The sequence below is a fragment of the Apus apus genome, chromosome 25, assembly GCF_020740795.1.
Source record: "Apus apus isolate bApuApu2 chromosome 25, bApuApu2.pri.cur, whole genome shotgun sequence".
NCBI lineage: Eukaryota > Metazoa > Chordata > Aves > Apodiformes > Apodidae > Apus > Apus apus.
Window position 1 is genome coordinate 1,634,956 of NC_067306.1, and position 16,667 is coordinate 1,651,622.

Consider the following 16,667-nt stretch of genomic DNA (forward strand, 5'->3'; position numbering starts at 1 on the left):
TCCCCTCTGCCCAAACAAAGAGGAATTTGGTGTTTGTGTTGGCCGGCAGACCTTTACTCACAGGAAACTCTTGCCTGTGGAAAACGAGGGTGAAATGTAGTGGTTTAACGCAGCCAGATCTGGAAAACCTTGGGGTTTGGTGGTGTTGGGGTTTGTTTTTATTCCCTTTCCTCAGCAAGGCCAAACCCCGGCGGGGGGTTTGCGCCCATGGGTGCTGGGGAGGGGGCAAAGCCTGGCAGTCATTCCCCCCCCCCCGACAGAAGCGAGGTTGGCATGGGGAGGTTTCCCTCTCGTCAGCCGGAGAGAAGGTAACTGCACATCAGGTGATCTCCGCTCCCGAATTAAAGGCGATGTTGGAGTTATTTTAAATTTTTTTACACGCACGCTCAGGAATGTGCTTCCTCCTCCTCCTCCTCTGGGATTGTTTCTAAATCGGGATCATTTGCGGTTGATTGTACATATAGTTTAACAAATCATTATTGTCAAATTGCTCGGATTTTGCCATTCGAACCACAATTGATTTTTTAAAAAATAAAATTAAAAAAAAAAAGGGAGATAAAAAAGCAGAGGAAGCCTAAAAACAACTTTTCATGTGGGAGACAGACGAAGCTTGAAAGGGAACAGCATGCGCTGCAGAGCTGCAGCTTCCCTTCCCCCAGAAAGGTTTCCGAGGTAACTGTTTCCCCAAAATTAGCCTCCTGAGCAGAGAGTTAAAATCCCTCGGTCCAGCCTCCGCGGCTCCACTCACTTCGCTCAAGTAGCTTCAGGTTTATAAAGAAATAGAAGGGACGGGACAACGGAGCTCCGGGCTGGGTAAGGGGCTGGGGCTGCTTTTTTCCCCCCCTCTTTCCCCCTCTTTTCCCCCTTTGGAGACAGGAATCTGCAGCCCTGCTTTTGGGCAAACATCTCCTGGTTTGTAAGGCAGGAACCAGCTGCCAAAAGGCGAAGAAATCTTGGGATTTAAACTTTGAAATAAAGTTCAGCAGCGCAGAGACACCCGAAAGAAGCTCCTTTGACATTTTTAATTCTATTTTATTTTTTAAAGAAAGAGTTTGGAAGAGAAAAAAAAAAAAAGATGCGAAGTGAATAAAGAACGTGTGTGAGTAAAAGGAATATAACTATCTTTGCGTTGCGTTTATTTGCACGTATTGCTGATCTTATTGTTGCGAGGGCGCGCGCTCCAGCCCGTCCTCATTCCAGATAATAAATACAGTAATTGGCAATTAATAAGCATTCCACTGCGGGCTGAAGGATGAATTGTTGCGGAGTCAATCGTTTTGAACAGCTCGCTTAGAGTAATATCTTTCACGCTTTATTAAATCTATACGTACACACACCCATCCCAGAGGAATCCGGGCAGATTTGGGAAGGAGCAGCGACCTCGCTTAAAGGAACCCTACGTGAAAAAGAAGGAAAACAAATAGCCAAACCGCGGAAACAAAGCGGAGGCGCCCGCGCCCCCGTCACCTCAAAAATACGGCGTATTTTTTAATATTTATATATATTTTTTTTTAATGGAAAAAGAAAGCCACCAATCCCCGAGGCTGCCTCTATTGTGTGCGCCGGGTCTCGGGGCGGTGGGGCCGGGCTGCGCGGGGCTGCGCGGGGCTGCGCGGCCCGCCCAGGGGTTTATGAGGTTTGACGCGGGGGTGTGCGTGTGAAATGTTGGGGTTTTATGACATCACGGGCCCGCGGTGCCCAATCAGCCGGCGGGCGGCGGGGAGGGCCCGCTGGGGTGTTCCCTAGAATATACCGTACGCGGCGGCGGGGCCGCGAGTGCGGAGCCCGGGGAAGGTGGGAGCCACACGGAGCCCCGGGGCTCCCCCCTGCCTCCCGGACCCCCCCACCCCCACCTCTGCTGCCATTTTTCCTTCCCCCCTTATCGGGAGCTTTGTTTGCTTAAGCATCTCAGTGGCCTCGCACAGGCAAAGAGGGGAGGGGGGGGTGTCTCTGCTTGTTGATTCCTCCCCCCCCCTCCCTCTCCCGATCCCCCCTCCCCCCAGAAAAGATTATTTTGGAAGTGGAAGGTGGGGTGCGAGGCCTCGGGGTGGGAGCTGGCCGGGGGGAGCCTGGAGGATGCGAGATGTTTGACTTCTTTATTTTTCTTTCTCTTTTTTTTGCTGGGGAGGGGGAAGACGAGGAGTCAAGCCCCGGTGCAGGAGGAGGAACTGGGTGTTTGGAAGATGTTGCAAACCATTGACTGGAGCGTTTGAAAGGGAGATCGACTGCTTTGGCTTTTTTTTTTTTTTTCGCCTTTTTTTTTTTTTTTTTTCCCTCCCCTCCCCCTTCCCCCACCTCTCCGGAGGGGTAGGGATGTGTGTGATCAGGGAGTGGAAACAAATATGTCCTTATTTTCAATGCCCCCTTTGAAAGAGACAAAGTAAATGCTCCTTGCAAAATGTTCCTGACCTGCGAAGGGACCTTCGGAATTGTTCCAGCCACCATGGATTACAATGGGGAAGCCAGGCCGGGGGATTTTCATGCTGGCTATCAAGAAATCGAAGGGATAAACTTGGGATACTTACAGATCAATGGCACCCAGATGTTTGCTTTGGCTCAGGTCCTCAGCGACCTGTTTAAGGATATCCCCAGGACCACCATCAGCAAGAAGATGGAAACCTTAAAGATCAAGAGCCGACGCTGCGATCTCAAAGAGCTCCGGACCCTCAAAGCCATCAACTCGGTGCCCACCCGCGCGGTGAAATGTTCCCTCATCTCCAAGGCGGACCTGGAGGCTCTTTGCACCTCCTGCAAGAGCCTCAGCCCCCGGAGGAGGAAGAGGAAAAGGAAGAGCAAGAGGAGGGAGCAGCTGCTGCTGCCGGACCCGGGGGAGCTCTTCCCCTGCCCCCGGCCCCAGCTGCTGCCGCCCTGCAGAGCCGGGGGCTGCTGCGCTCCCGCTCCCCCCACCCGTCCCAAGCTGCCCCCCAACTTTCCCAGACTACCCCCCACCTTTTCCAAGATGCCCCCCGTCTTCCCCAAGCCGCGCTCGGCGCCTGCCGCGCTGCTGCCCCAGCCCTTCCACAGGGCCTTCCCCGCCTTCGAGAAACCCCCCCGGGGGCGGAGGGGCTGCGGGCTGGAGGGGAGGGGCGGGGGTCTTTTCGCCGGTGTCCTGGCCGGGTACCCCCGAGACCTGGCGCTGCTGCATCCCGCGGCCGCGCATCCCGCCGCGCAGGCGGTTGCGCTCGCCCAGCCGGGACGGCGCAAGCGGGGTCCCTGCTGTGCCAAGGGGCTTTTCCCGGCGGAGAAGGGGCCCGTGGGCTCCAGGAAGGGCCGCTCCTCCGTCTTCCCCGGCTCCAAGCGGCAAGGCACCTCTGCCGGCTACTCCAGCGACTCGGACTCCAGCCTGGACTTCGGTGGGTCCAGTCCCGCCACCTCCAGTGACTCGTCGGAGGAAGAGGAAGAGGAGGAAGAGGAGGAGGAAGGGGACACGTCTTGCAGCAGCGAGGAAGGCAGCTCCTCGGAGTCGGAGAGCAGCTCGCTGTGCAGCGGGGACTCGGTGCAGAGCACCCGGTACAGGCAGGCGGCTCTGCCCCGCTTCCAGCCGCAGCCCCCCCGGGAACCCCTCGGCGAGGAGCGCCCCGCCGAGCCTGCCCCGAGCGTGGGCAAAGCCCTGCGCCCCGACCACAACCTCCTCTTCCTCTCCCAGCAGCTCTGGGCCAGGACTTTGCGAGCATCAACTTTGGAAAGTTTGAGCCCGGTCGCAGCCCTGGGCTCGGGGATCCAGCCGCTGCCGGAGCTGTACGCAAAGCAGGAGGCCTCCCCTTCCTTCTCCTCCTCCTTCTCCTCCTCCTCCTCCCCCCCTCCCTCCCCAAGCAGCACCCCTGGGGGGGCTCCGCAACAAAAGGAGGGAGGCTTTGGGGACGCGGAGCCCTGCGCCAAAGGGAAGGATTTGCACAAAGATGCCTCGAACAATAGAGCCTCGTTAGGCCCCAGTGACCAGGCAGGGCGGCAAAGTGGAGCTGCAGCCGGGCCGGTGCCTGCCCAGGAGCCGGCCCCGGGCTCGGCCCCGCAACCCCCGGCTCAGGAGCTGGCGGGGAGCCCCGGCCAGGACCCCCCCGGGGAAACGGGGGAGCCCCGGCGGGAGCACTTTGACCGGCTGATCCGGCAATCCAAGCTGTGGTGTTACGCCAAAGGGTTCAACCTGGACGGGAAAAGTTTGCGGCACGGAGGGAGGACGGAGCCCTGTAAAGCTGCAGAGCTCAAATCCCCCGGCTCCAAAAGAGCAGAGAGCCCCAGCACCTTGTCAAACAAAGCTTTGAAAGGCAATGGCTCGGAAAGGAATGCCAAGCGCAGACGCCTTGCCAGAGGCGCTGAGGCAGAAAGGCAACAGAGCTCCTCTAAAGGGAGGCCACAAAAGACTCAAAGGAGGAATGCCAAAAAGGGAAACACTCATTGCAAACGCCTCGGCAGCGCCGGGCCAACCCCGCCTCGGAATTCCTTCAGCCTCATGGGCAACTTCCCCTGTATTCCCTCCCTGGTCGTGGGGGAAGATGGGGATCTGTGTCCTGCCTCTTCCCTGGGGGTCAAAAACTCCTGGGCCCTCTCCAAAACTCACCCGCTGTGGAGCTGGCACCTGGGGGGCAACGCCATCCCTGTGCCCCCCAGCCTCAAATTCCGGGGCTATAGCTTGGAGGATCTCTAAGGACAGCAGCCGGCCCGGAGGAAAGGTTTCCGTGCAACAGATGAGAGCTGCAGGGCGGGCAGGGGTGGGCGCGGGGGGGCGGCCGGGCCGGGGTGTCCCGGGGGCCGGGGGGGACACACACCGGGCCCCTCGGTCCCACCGAGCTCCGGGGTCACCAGACCTGGGGCTTTCCGGGCGAGGAGGGGGATGCCCGGAGGAGCCGTGCGGGGCCCGGGGGGTGCGGGAGCCTTTCTTGGGGGTGCGTGTGGGTGTGTGCGGGGCTTCGGCTGGGGGGAGGCCGGGAGGGGTTTCCCCGCTCTGGCCGGGGAGGGAGATTCATATCATATTATATATATATTGTTTCGCTCCGTGAATGTGCCAGGGTCCGATGTTGGTTCGCGATGAGTTTTAAGGGATGAAGCAAAAACCCGCCATCAAACCCGGGGGGAATGGGGAGGTGGGCAGCTGCCTCTTCCCCGCCCCCGCTGCGAAACGCGGTGGGTTATTCCCAGCACAGGGATTTGGGATGAAGCGTGGAGCTCGGGGGCGGGGGGGTCGTCCCGGCCGGTTCCTTCTCCCGCCGCCCCTTCCCACCCCCCCGCCCACAAATACAAAAAAAACCGAGGAAAGAATAGCTCTAATTTCTCCCTTTTCCTCCATAAAAGCATTGGATTAAACTCCTAATAATCACACGCAGAGAGAAATAATGATGTCATGCAGCATAAACACTCCTTTTCGGCCCGAGTCAATCCCGGCGAAACTGGGAGCAGCTCTTCCAAATAACTATATTAATAGCAATGTAATGTTCTCAGTCTACTTAAGAGACAGGAAGAAAACACCAACTTTAAAAAGACCAGGAAATTCTGTTTGCTAAAAGAAAACAGGAGGCTTTGAGGGGAAGTGATTTGAAACTGCTGCGTGTATATTAAAAGGGGGAAAAAAAAAAACACAACTTAAATTAAAAAGGGAGTTGTTTGCTGGATAATAACCCTAACTCCGCTGGCCTGAAGGTAGCAGGCCTGTAAAAGCTTTACGGGCACAAGAAATAGGATCCAGGAGCATTAGCAATCGAGTACAGATGGACAATTTGATCTCTCCCGAGCTCCGGAGTCGAGTGCGGGGAGGAATGCGGAGGGAATGTCTCTCTCCTCTGCAGAGGAAATCATATCCCAGTTTAACTTTTCTTACAAACCAGTGGCTTTGTAACTGCCTCTTTTGACTATTTCTGATGTGATTTCCACCCCGCTTTGGCATCAAAGCCCGACGGGTTCTCTGAAGTCCCCTCTGGTTTGGGAACCTTAAGCAAATCACAGCTGATCGAGGGGGGGGGGTGGTGTGTTCTTCTGTTTTTATTTTTTGGGGGGGAGTGGTTTTGGTGTTTCTTTTTCTTCTTCTTTTTGCAACAGAAAATCTTGGCAGCCCAGGGCAGATCACGCCGTGTCCGCTCGGGGATTTCTGTTTTTCCTCCACAAATGAGCTCTCCCCCGTCAAAAGAAAAAACAATTAGAAAAGAATCCCTTCTTTGCAGAAAGGGAAAGGGGAGAGCGAGGAGAATCACCGCAGGATTCAAAAGAAAACACTCAGATCTGGCAGCGCCAGTGCTGGTTTTTTCTTCTTTTTTTTTTTGGAGGGGGGTTTAATTCCATCGGTGGGTAAAACAAACCAAACCAGATATTTTTAAGGTCGAGCGTATTTTGTATTTATTAAGGGCTGTTTTTCTTGGAGATGGTGAATTGTTCTAAAAGCAATGTTTGTTTTACTTGGGTTTTTAGCGGTCTCGGGTGGTGGGTTTTTTTGTTGTTGTTAACTGAGGTTTTTTGTTTACTTCGCCCCTACCCCCCTTTCCTCCCATGCTGAGCAAAGGAGGGTGATTTCTTCTGGCCCCGAAATATTCAGGTTTTAGATCCGAAGCAGTGGACGGTTACAAAAGAAAAAAACCCCACAAACCACCAAAACCCACCCCCGGCTCCTGCCAGGGTGTAGGAGGGAGAAAAGCCGATTTGGGGGGGAGTTTGTTTCGCTGTCTCGGGGCGCACAGACGTAAATGTGTTGTTTTTTTTTTCTACCCCACAACCCCCCTGATCCCCCCGGCCTGGCCCCCCCGGTGGGGCTGGGGATCCCACAGGGGACACGCGTGGAGGAGGGGGACGCGCCCCTTTGCTGTGGAACGGCCGAGCACGATCGCTCTGCTCCTCTCCCCTTCACCCCCGCCTCCCCCAGATCCGGACCGGGTTAAAATGTATTTTCTAGGAAAAATAAACATAACATTAAAAAAATAAATAAATAAAAAATAAAACTAAACTGCCAGTGGGTCGATGGGACCGAGCGGGGCCGCGCAAAACGGGCGCCCGCGGAGGCCGCGCAGAAACGAAACCCCGAGGTCCGCGCTGGGAATTGATGCTAAAAATTAAAAGTGTGTATATATATATATGTGTAAATATATATATATATCTGTATAAAAGCAGCAAACCCCGGACTCCGCAGCTCCGCGGGCAGCAACAGCCAAATAACTCAGGAATATTTTCTAAAGGATGGAACAACCAGCTCGGAAAGGGGGTGCGTGGGGCGAGGGGGGAGCGGGCAGGCGGGACCCCCGCGTGTGCGGGGCCACGGGTCTTCATCTCTGTGTCTCAATGAATTTGTCCGTGTGGGTGTGTGGAAAAGGCAGCTGCGAGGGCCGGGTGTGTGCAGAGCTGATCTGCCCGCGCGGGTTTATCTGCTCACACGCATCCCCGCAGCGGAGCTGCAGGGATCTCTTCTCTTATAGAAAAATCTCTCGATCACGGGCTGTGAACGCGATGCCAAATACCTCAAAACTTTCCACACAAACACACCTCGTATGTGGCTCCTCGAGCGGCAGAACCACCCCGTGGGCAGCAACAAAAAATCATAGCGATCAGCAGAAAGAATCATCTCCCCGTTTGCTTTTAAACGTGTTTCAAGGAAATTAAGCGGTTAAAAATCAGTAAATAAATACAAATCTTCCTAGGAATCCCCCCAGTGAGAGACTGGAGGGGGGTGAAGATGCCGCCAAAGTAGATTGACAAAAAAAAAAAAAAGAAAAAGAAACCCCAAGGAAAACCCGAACTGTTGTTTGAAATAACCTGGTTTGGACTGAAAAATAAAACGAACAAGGCCAAGCGGTGACTGGTTGGAAGAAGCAAAACCTCTGCGGGACACAATGAGCCGGGAGGAGGGGGAGGTTGGAGTGATTCAAACTAGTTGTGGTTTTGAGGAAAAAAGATCAACTCGCATGGCCAGGAGAGCCGAGAGGACAGAAAAGGCACCTCGATACTGATGGGAGTGACGCTGCTTTCCGTCCACACGGGTGCAAAAGAAGCAAAAACTGTTTGTTTGTTTGAGGTGGTTTCCCCCCCCCCCCATAAATACTTGTCTAGGTAGGAGAAAAATCAAAATTATCTTGGAAGAAAAACTAAAAATAAAGGAGAATTTAATGAAAAGGTGCTGCTGCTTTTAAAAATGCAGCCGGCTTTAGACTCAGGAAAAATAAGAAAAAATCTCAGCTTGGATCCGATGTGGTGCTTTGTAATCACGGATTGTGAGGGTTTGTTTTGGGGCTGGGGGTTTCAGGGACCTTTTGCTCTCTCTTTGTGTTGCTGGATTCAAAATTCCCCGGCAGTGGATTGAAAAATGTCGGTCGCGTCATGGGTCCTTCCCTGCGGGACCCCCGGATCCAGGGATTCTTCTGCCCAGGGATAATTTATTTTTTCGGGGGTGCTGTGGATGGGGAGGGGAGATATTTCCCCAGGCTGGGCACATCGAGGGGTGGTGCTGCCTTTCCCCCTTCCCCTGGCTTGAAACACACGTTTAAAAAAAATAACCACCCAGGGGAGAAAAGACCCTTTTCCAGCCGTGTATTATTTGGGTTTTCTGTTTCAATTTACTGTACTTTTATTTATTTGAAGTTGTTGTAAGTATGTGACGATGAAAGTGTTAATTCCTGCGTGCAATATGGAATCTGGGCTGAGAAATAAATACCTTTTTTTTGTTTTTTTTTCTTCCCTTTTTCATTTTTATATTTTTTCACTGAACTGGCTGAAATTCGGCCCATTTTGAGGGGGTGAATGTTGAGGGAGCAGGGTGGGTGGGAGCGGGAGGTGGGGGGTGCTCGCTTTGGGGAGGGGAGGGGGTGTGTGTGGCGTGGATTTGTACACCCAGGGTGTGTGTGAGGGGGTGTGTGTGTAAGGGGGTGTATGTACGTGTGTGTGTGTGCACAGGGAGTTGCTCGTGTGCCTGCACGGAGGGAGCGTGTGTCAGCCTGCAGCGCTGCTCCGCAGCCAGCTGTGACCGTGCACATCTGGCCACATCTTTGGATCCGTGGTTGGGAAAACACGTTTTTCCCTCCTGGCACCGGCCCCGGGGGCTGGATCCGGGCGTGTCCCCGCGTGTCTGTGGCCGCGTCCTCACCTCCCGTGCTCTACAGCTGTGCAAAGCAACACGTGTGTGTGTGTCACACGTCTGGGTGTGCACACATGTGCTCGGCTGCTTTGGAGGTGGGGGAAGGAGCGTTTCCCTGGGCAGGTTTTGCCCAAATGAAGCCTTTTCCCTTCGATATTCAATGGGAAATCAATAGCTCCTTCCCTCTGATTTGTAGAGCAGAGATTGTTCCCCAAACACGTGTTTCTATCCTGAGGGCCTCAGGAGTTGGTGCCTCTTACGGCAGGAGCAGTTTGGATAGATTTTTAAATACCTATCAAAGGAAAACAAGGCCCAAAATTCTGGGAGATCCCCCTGGAGCAGCATCGGTAGAAACATCCAAAACACAAACCCTACCAGAACAAGCGACCCAAAGACTAGAACTGGGGTATTTTTTGCCTCTACAATGTGTCGAAAGGGACATAAAGTCTGTGATTTCGAGTTGGGAAGGTTGAAATTCTGACCTGGGAAGCATTTTCCCAGCTCGCTCACAGCCAGGAAGATCATCTCTCCACACCGAGAAAAATGGAAAGAGAAACGAAACGCACCCCCAGCCAGGACCTCATTAGTTGTGATTAATAACCAGGTATTATTCGATTGCCACAAAATCATCTGATGACCTCGCTCCTGCAGCAGCCCAGGTAAAACCCCCGCAGCCCTTAAAAATCACTGTCATCCAAATTACGCTCGAATATCGATCCGGGACACAGGAACACGGAGCTTGAAAGAATCTGTAGCTTCTTTGTTTTTTAATATTTCTTTTTTTCCCCTTTCCCCTCCTCCTTCCTGGCAGGGAGGAAAGGAATCCCATTTAAAATTATTCCCATTTCAAAACATTTCCAATTTCGAGAGGCAAAGCCTGGGAGCAGAGACCCTGGTGAGACCGCACCGGGTCTAATCGCAGCCAAATGACCCCGCTATTATTATTATTATCTTTTAAAGGAGGTAATTTAATAATGACGTTAATTATCTACAGGGACCAGGACGGGACCTGCCGGGGAGGGGGCTTGAAGCCCCTTCCCAAACCGTAGATTCGGGGCTGGTTCTTGCCTAAAAACTCTGGAGGAGGCAAAAAAAAAATCTGCAGCCCCGGAGCAAGGTGTGGGGGGAGGCGGGGGAAGCCGCTGCATTTATTTAGTTTAGTGTCAGGGTGTTAATGATAAATTAGATAGGAGAGGAGGGGCAGGGTAAACCAGCAAGCTGTGAGAAAAGAAATAATAAAAAAAAAAAGCAGCGTAACCCCCTCCCAGGGCAGGCTGGGCGGGGGGCAGGGAGGGAGCCAAGGGGGGAAGAGGGGGGTGAGGGATTAAGTGTCACTAAAGGCCTTTCATTTACCATGTTTACATGTAGTCAATAGAAGAGAATGGACAAGGGTTTATTGTGAGTTATGAGGCTCTTTCTAACTCCCCTGTTATCAATATCTCCCTCTTAAAATAAGGAAGGAAAAAAAAATAGAGAGAAAAAAAAAAAGAAAAAACGGGAAATAAACAAAGAAAAAGGGAAAAAAATGAGGTTTTTTTATTAAAAGAAAAATAAAATGATCTGTCGACCTTCCCGGAAGGTGGGAGCCAGCCCTCCCAGCCAGCCCACAAAGCGCTTCGGAGGATCCTTCAGCTGTTCCATATAAATCTACGGGCTCAAGAGGTGGAGTTTCTGCTTTTAGCAATTGAAAGAAATTACCCTAAATGAGGCCATATGGGAAACGGTGCTCATCTTCCCCCCAGATCCACCCCCCCCTAAAAAAAAAACACAACCACAACCAAAACCGGGGGAGGATTTTGCCTGCCCTTTGTCAGGAAAAAAGGGCCGGGGGCAGGATGTGGCCCCCCCAGCCCCCTGCCCGGGGCCGGTGTGTGGCTCCGGTTCTCTCCCCTTCCCGGCCCGGGAGTGGGGAAGGGGGAACAAGAGGAAAATGCCTTCAAATCCCGATTTCGGCTGAACTCGCCCCATCCTGCCCGCAAGACCGCACGGATCCAGGCTGAGGTTGTGGGGCCAAGGGGGGTCGGGGGGTCGCCAAAACGCTGGGGAGTTTCTGGCTGCGCCCCCAGGAGCAGTTTGGGGGTCACGGCAGTGTAAGCCTGAACCCGTTTTACCCCCATTTCACCCCCATTGCCCCTCAGCCTCCCCACGGCATTCCGGGATGCTCTCCCGGGGGGCTCTGCCCACCCCCCCTGGGTGCTGGGTCCCTGCACTTTCGGGCCCTTCACCTTCAATTCCAATTTTTTTTTTTCCCCCTCCAGTTTTACATCCTTGGGCTCATCCAACCTTTTAATCAGCTGGAAATACCAGCGCCCGCCCGGGCGGCTGCTTGTAATTAACCATTCGTTCCGCCGGCTCAACCACCCCCCCCCCTCACCCAAGATGTTGCGTCAGAAGTTTGGGATCCTGCACGTCACAAACACCAAAGGGTCCCAGCGGGGTGTGCTCCAAAATCCACCCTCCCCAGCACGTCCTGGCTCCCGAAACTCCCGACCCACCTTTGGATTCCAAGAGGATAAAAACCCCTCCTTGATGCACCAGAAGGGGCCGAGCTGAGGATGAGTTGTGAGCTGTTCTTTGACGTTTCAGCAGGTGGGACTTGGGGAGGGGAGAGAAAAAGAAACCAACGACCCCCCAAAACCAACAAACCGGGGAAATAACATAAATGTTGCTGTTAGATTGATATACTTCTGTTCTTAGCTCTAACTCATTTTATGTGCTCTCAGATGCTTTTCCCAGCGCTGCACGAAGGGGAATACCAGGAACAAGGGAGAAAGGTGAATCCAGAGCAACCCAGGTCTGGAATTTGGGAGCAAGAAATTCCAATGAAGAGCGTCTGGGACCAGCTCGTCCCCTGGAAGCAGCGCAGGGAGGCAGGAGATTGGGGGTGCTGCCGTCTCCCCCTCCCCAGCTGCTTCCAGGCTGGAAAACCTTGACTCAAGGTGGTTTTCTGGGAATCAGGGTTATCCTGAGTGGTGGGTGCTGGGGAATTGTCCCCTCTGCTGCTTTTGTCCCTGTTGGGCCGCTGCTCAGAGAGTGCCGGGCAGTTCCCAGCAGCAGGAATAGAGAAATAGAGGTGGAAATGGATCAGCCAAGAGGGGTAGGGAGGGCCTGCGGGGAGCCGGGGGGTTTGGGGATGTCGGGATGTGCTGCGGCTGCCTCTGCCCCAGCACCGTGTCCCACCGTGTGCCTGTGGGACCAGGGGGTCCTGGGGGGAATGAGGCCTCCTTCCCTCCCTCTATTCCCTCTCTCCCTTTCCCCCAGTAAGGAATTCCTTCACCTGCACATTTCAATTATTATTTTATTTTATTTTTTTCCCTGCTAATTCCCGTTTTTCCCTGCATTTATCCAGGTGGGATGCCCTGCCCAGAAAGGTGCTCCAAGGGAAATATTCATCCATGGAAGCTTCTTGCATTCCCAAATTGATCCAAGGACACGGGGTGTCACTTGAGGGTGGACATGACAGAGCTGGGGGGGACGGGGGGCGGGCAGGAAGATGCCACCACATCCCCATTTCTTTCCTTACTTCCCTTTTACAAATTTTTTTTTTAGGATAAGGAAGATTAAAAGTCACCGAGGGAGCTGGGGAAGGGGAAGAGAAGCAAGGAGTGAGCAACATCCTTGGGGAAGCAAGGCTGGGCAGGATGCGGCCCTGGGGTGGCGGGAAGGGGGTGTCACCAGGCTGCCCCCCGGCCCTGGGGGTCCCTAACGAGGTGCTGGGGGCTGCAGGGCCGGCTGTTGGCCCGCCCCGGGGGGTGCTCCTCGGGTGTCGACTTTTGCTGTCTTGCCTTCAAAATCTCAACAGCTTGAACTTTGTGAACCCGGGAGGGACCAGCTGTGCTCCCCCCCCAGCTGTGCTCCCCCCCCAGCTGTGCTCCCCCCCAGCTGTGCTCCCCCCCAAGCTGTGCCTCCCGGGGCGGGGGATGGGGGGAGAAGCCCCTTTCAGTTGGTAATGGGCTGCCCAGCGGGCCTGTGGTGCTGGATGGGGGGCACAGTGGGGTGAGATGTAAGGGGTGCAGGGCTGGATGTGACCCCAGGGTGCAGGCTGGGGGGCGAGCATTTGAGATTTGGGTCCCTGGGGCGCAGTTTGGGGTACATGGCTGGGGTGTGAGTGAGCACACAGGGTGCAGGGTGGAATGAAGGTCCCTGGGGTGCAGGTGGGCACCCCAAAGTGGTGTTGTCATCTCACCACCACAGTTTGCAAGATCACAAGCCCATTTTTTTTTAATGCACACCATTACAGGGGAGATTCGTGTCTGCTCTGTGCTCTGCTTTCCATCATCTTCTTCACTGATCTGAACTGCTCCTGCAATTATAACCATCATTTCAACACTTACTCTTTCAAGAAAGAAAGAAAAAAAAAAACAACAAAAAAAACAACCAACAAAAAACCACAACTTGCTGCAGAGACTTTGTAAAATACTTCTGTGGAGGAGAAAAAAAAATAGATATAATCCACTAATAGCAGTTTGTGACAGAAAATCATTTGGGCTCCACTGCCAGCATGCCTGCTAATACCTGAATAATTAATGTCATAGTTTTTTTCGCCCCCCCCTCTTCAAATATTAACCTGTTCAGAGTCCTTGTCAAAACTGAACACCCCTCCTTGCAATTCATTGCCAGTAATGATAAGGAGAGGTAAGTGGTTTTCAAACCAGATATTGTTTGGTGGTTGTTGTTTGTGGGTTTTTTTAATTAATGTGAGAGAAATCTACACAGGAAAAAGGTATCTGAGCTCCCGTTTTCTGCAGCACGAAGTTTTTGTGGGAAGCAGTTTGTGGGGCGGCACCTACCCCTGGGTGCCCAAGGGGGGGTGTGCTCAGCTCCTCCCATGGAGCTCGTGGGGCCACGTCTGTGTCTTTTAATGTGCTGTTGTCGGGATCCGGGATCCCCTTTGCGATGGGTCAGGGATATTGGGGTGGGGGGGAGCAGCTCCCCATGGCAGGAGGCAGCAGGACCCTCCCGGTACCCTCTCCAGAGCAGGGGGGGGTCCCCAATCCACTTCCCCCCACCCGGTGCTGACCTGCCCCTGCTGATGGCTTTTCCGTTTGGAATAATTAAATAACCTGGCAACTGGAAGAGAAGGGAGGTTTTTAGGGGAAGTGTGTGTGTGTGTGGGGGGTTTAATTCTGGGAAAGTCCCGGGCATCTGGAAGCAAACCCTGGGTTGTGCTCCGGAGATCAGGGGAGAATCGCGGGGTCGGCAGGATCGGAGCTGCCATCCGGGAAAAGGGAATGACGCCACCCCCAGCCTCCTGCTCTCTATATTTATAACATCCCAAGGGTGTAGCTCTGTCTCTCTTGGTTTAAAACAAAACCAGACAGAGTCTTGAGGGTCAAAAGGGAGGTGGGGGAGGGCTTTGCTCTACCTACCCCCAGACAAAGATCCCTTTGAAACTAATCAAGCAGAAAAGAAACCCCTTTCCTGTGTGTTTTTGTACGAGGGGAGAGAGGTTAGGGCAGCCCTGGAAGGTAAAAGGAAAGGAGATCCCATTTTTCCTTCCAACAATGAGATCTTTATAAAGGTTCTAAAAAAGAAAGCGAAAACCCAACCCCAAAACCCCCAGCAGGGGAAGGACGTTGCTGCGTTTTCCCAGTGGACAAGAAGAAGGTGGGGGTCGGGGTGATGCCCTGGCTGGGGGGAGGGAGGCGCTGGCAGGAGGGTGAGACGCTGTTTGCAGTGAGGGTGGGGATGCGATTTGGTGGTTGATTTTCTGGGAGGCAGGGACCTCCCTCCGCAGCCCTGGCACGTCCCTCCAACGCACCCGTTTCCTACCGGAGCTCGTTCCTGCACTGGGTCTCATCCTGTCTCCATGCCGAGCAACCCGAAACTTCCCCAAGGCCCCGTTTCCCGCTGTCACCTGCCAGAGCCCAGGCGAGGGGCCCAAGGCCCCTGCTTGTGCCAGAGGGTTTTTCCTTCCATGTAAAACGCTCCCTGGGATGGACCACGGGGCACCCAGGGAGGTGTCCACAGTCCTAGGGCAGTGCTTGGGCTTCTGCTTGGTGATGGCTCTTCTTGGTGACCTTGGGCATGTCCGGACAGATGCCACTGTCCCCTGTGCAGGGGGGACTGGGGAGACCGATGTGCCTCAGGACAAGGATCCTGCTGGGATGCTCTGCAGGATGAGGATCCCACCAGGATTCCCTGCAGGACTTGCCAGCATCACCCCCAAGAGCAGCTCAGGGGACTGTTGCTGTGCTGGAGCCCCTGGGGTCCCAGCAGGGGCGGGCTGGCAGCGCTTCTCTGCTTTTTTGGTCACTGTCTGAACGAAACCCCCCCTGTCCCCTCTGAAAAAAAAGAAAAGAAAAGAAAAAGCCCCAGATTTCTCACTGCACGTGCACTCACCCCGGTGTTCCCCGGGGTGCAGCAGTGACAGGAGCCCTATCGCTCCCCCCCTCCCCACCCAGCCCCCTCTGCAGCGCAGACAAGGCTTCAGCCGCGGCTTTTTACATCCTTCTAACTAATTCCACATGACAGCGATTGAAGCTAATCAGCACAACCTCCCCGTGTCGACGCAAGAATCCTCATAACCTCGGTGTTTACACCGAGTACAGCAGCGTTGCAGCTATAAAAGCACTTTCAAACTGACATTAACTGCAGTGTAACGATGTTAGATTGACTGGAGTTGGGTCAAGCGCCTACCAGAGCCTGCTGGAAAGGAGCTGCCCTCCAGTTTATTGCGGGAGCTGGAGCTGTCCCTGCCAGGCCAGACCCCTCCTGGGCTCCCATTTGCATTTAGGCACCGATGTTTTGTGCCCATCTCTTGCTGATTTCCAGCAGCTCCACGGGCTGTGCTGTGAGCTGGAGGAGGGGGCTCACAGCAGACCCCTTCCTTGGAGCACCCTCGGGCTGGTTTTGGTTGCAAACCCGGTGTCCCACGAGGTGCTGGAGGTGGCGGGAGAATTGCTTTGCTCTTCTCTGCCTCAGGGACAACGTTTGCCAACGCTTTGCTGGTAAAAAGGGGGTGCTGGGGCTGGGTCCCACCCAGCCATTGGTGGGGACCCCCGGCTGCAGGCTCAGCCCAGCACCACCGGGGACCAGGGTGCAAATCCCAGCGCCTTCCTGGTCACAGCCCGAGGGGCTGCTCGTGTCCCGAGTGTCCCTTTGTCACCTCCTGCTGTGCGAGCTGGAGCTGCGACACAGGGAGAAATCCCCCCGGGATCTGGGGGCCACCGAGGGGCTTCTCCTGCCGACAGAATTCCAGCCGTGGGGAAAGGGGAATAAACGGCAGAGCTTTGATTTCTGCCCGTGCCCGTCCACGCTGGTGTTTGCATCCCTGCAGCCGGGCAGGTGGAAAAATTAGTGTTGAAATAATGAAACTGATACAAAACCGGTGCTTACAACCCCCTCCGGAGGCACAGGAGGTGTTTTTTGGGAGTCGTGCAGCTCTTCCCCGGGGCTGAGCTGGGTCTGAAGGGGCAGGTACCCCAACATCATCAGGGTTCTGTAGCATCCAGGTGACTGGCAGGGATGGGTTTCTGCAGCCTCTGCCCTGATGGAGGGAACCCCAAACTACTTCTGCACCTTATCCCAGAGGCCCCCAGCTTCCCCCTTCCCTTCTCCACGCTGCCCCTTCCCTCTCCATCCTGCTCCAGGCCTTTCCCTCCCCTGCATCTTCTCTGGGATGGCT

General features: G+C 54.3%; 1 protein-coding gene across 1 annotated transcript; it reads left to right on the forward strand.

The window, feature by feature from the left end:
* Window positions 1-2,398: 2,398 nt before the first annotated feature.
* On the forward strand, window positions 2,399-4,681 carry EPOP (elongin BC and polycomb repressive complex 2 associated protein). The gene has a single exon (XM_051640365.1). It carries the CDS (start codon window positions 2,399-2,401, stop codon window positions 4,640-4,642), a length of 2,244 nt encoding a protein of 747 aa, XP_051496325.1. The 3' UTR covers window positions 4,643-4,681.
* Window positions 4,682-16,667: the final 11,986 nt, after the last annotated feature.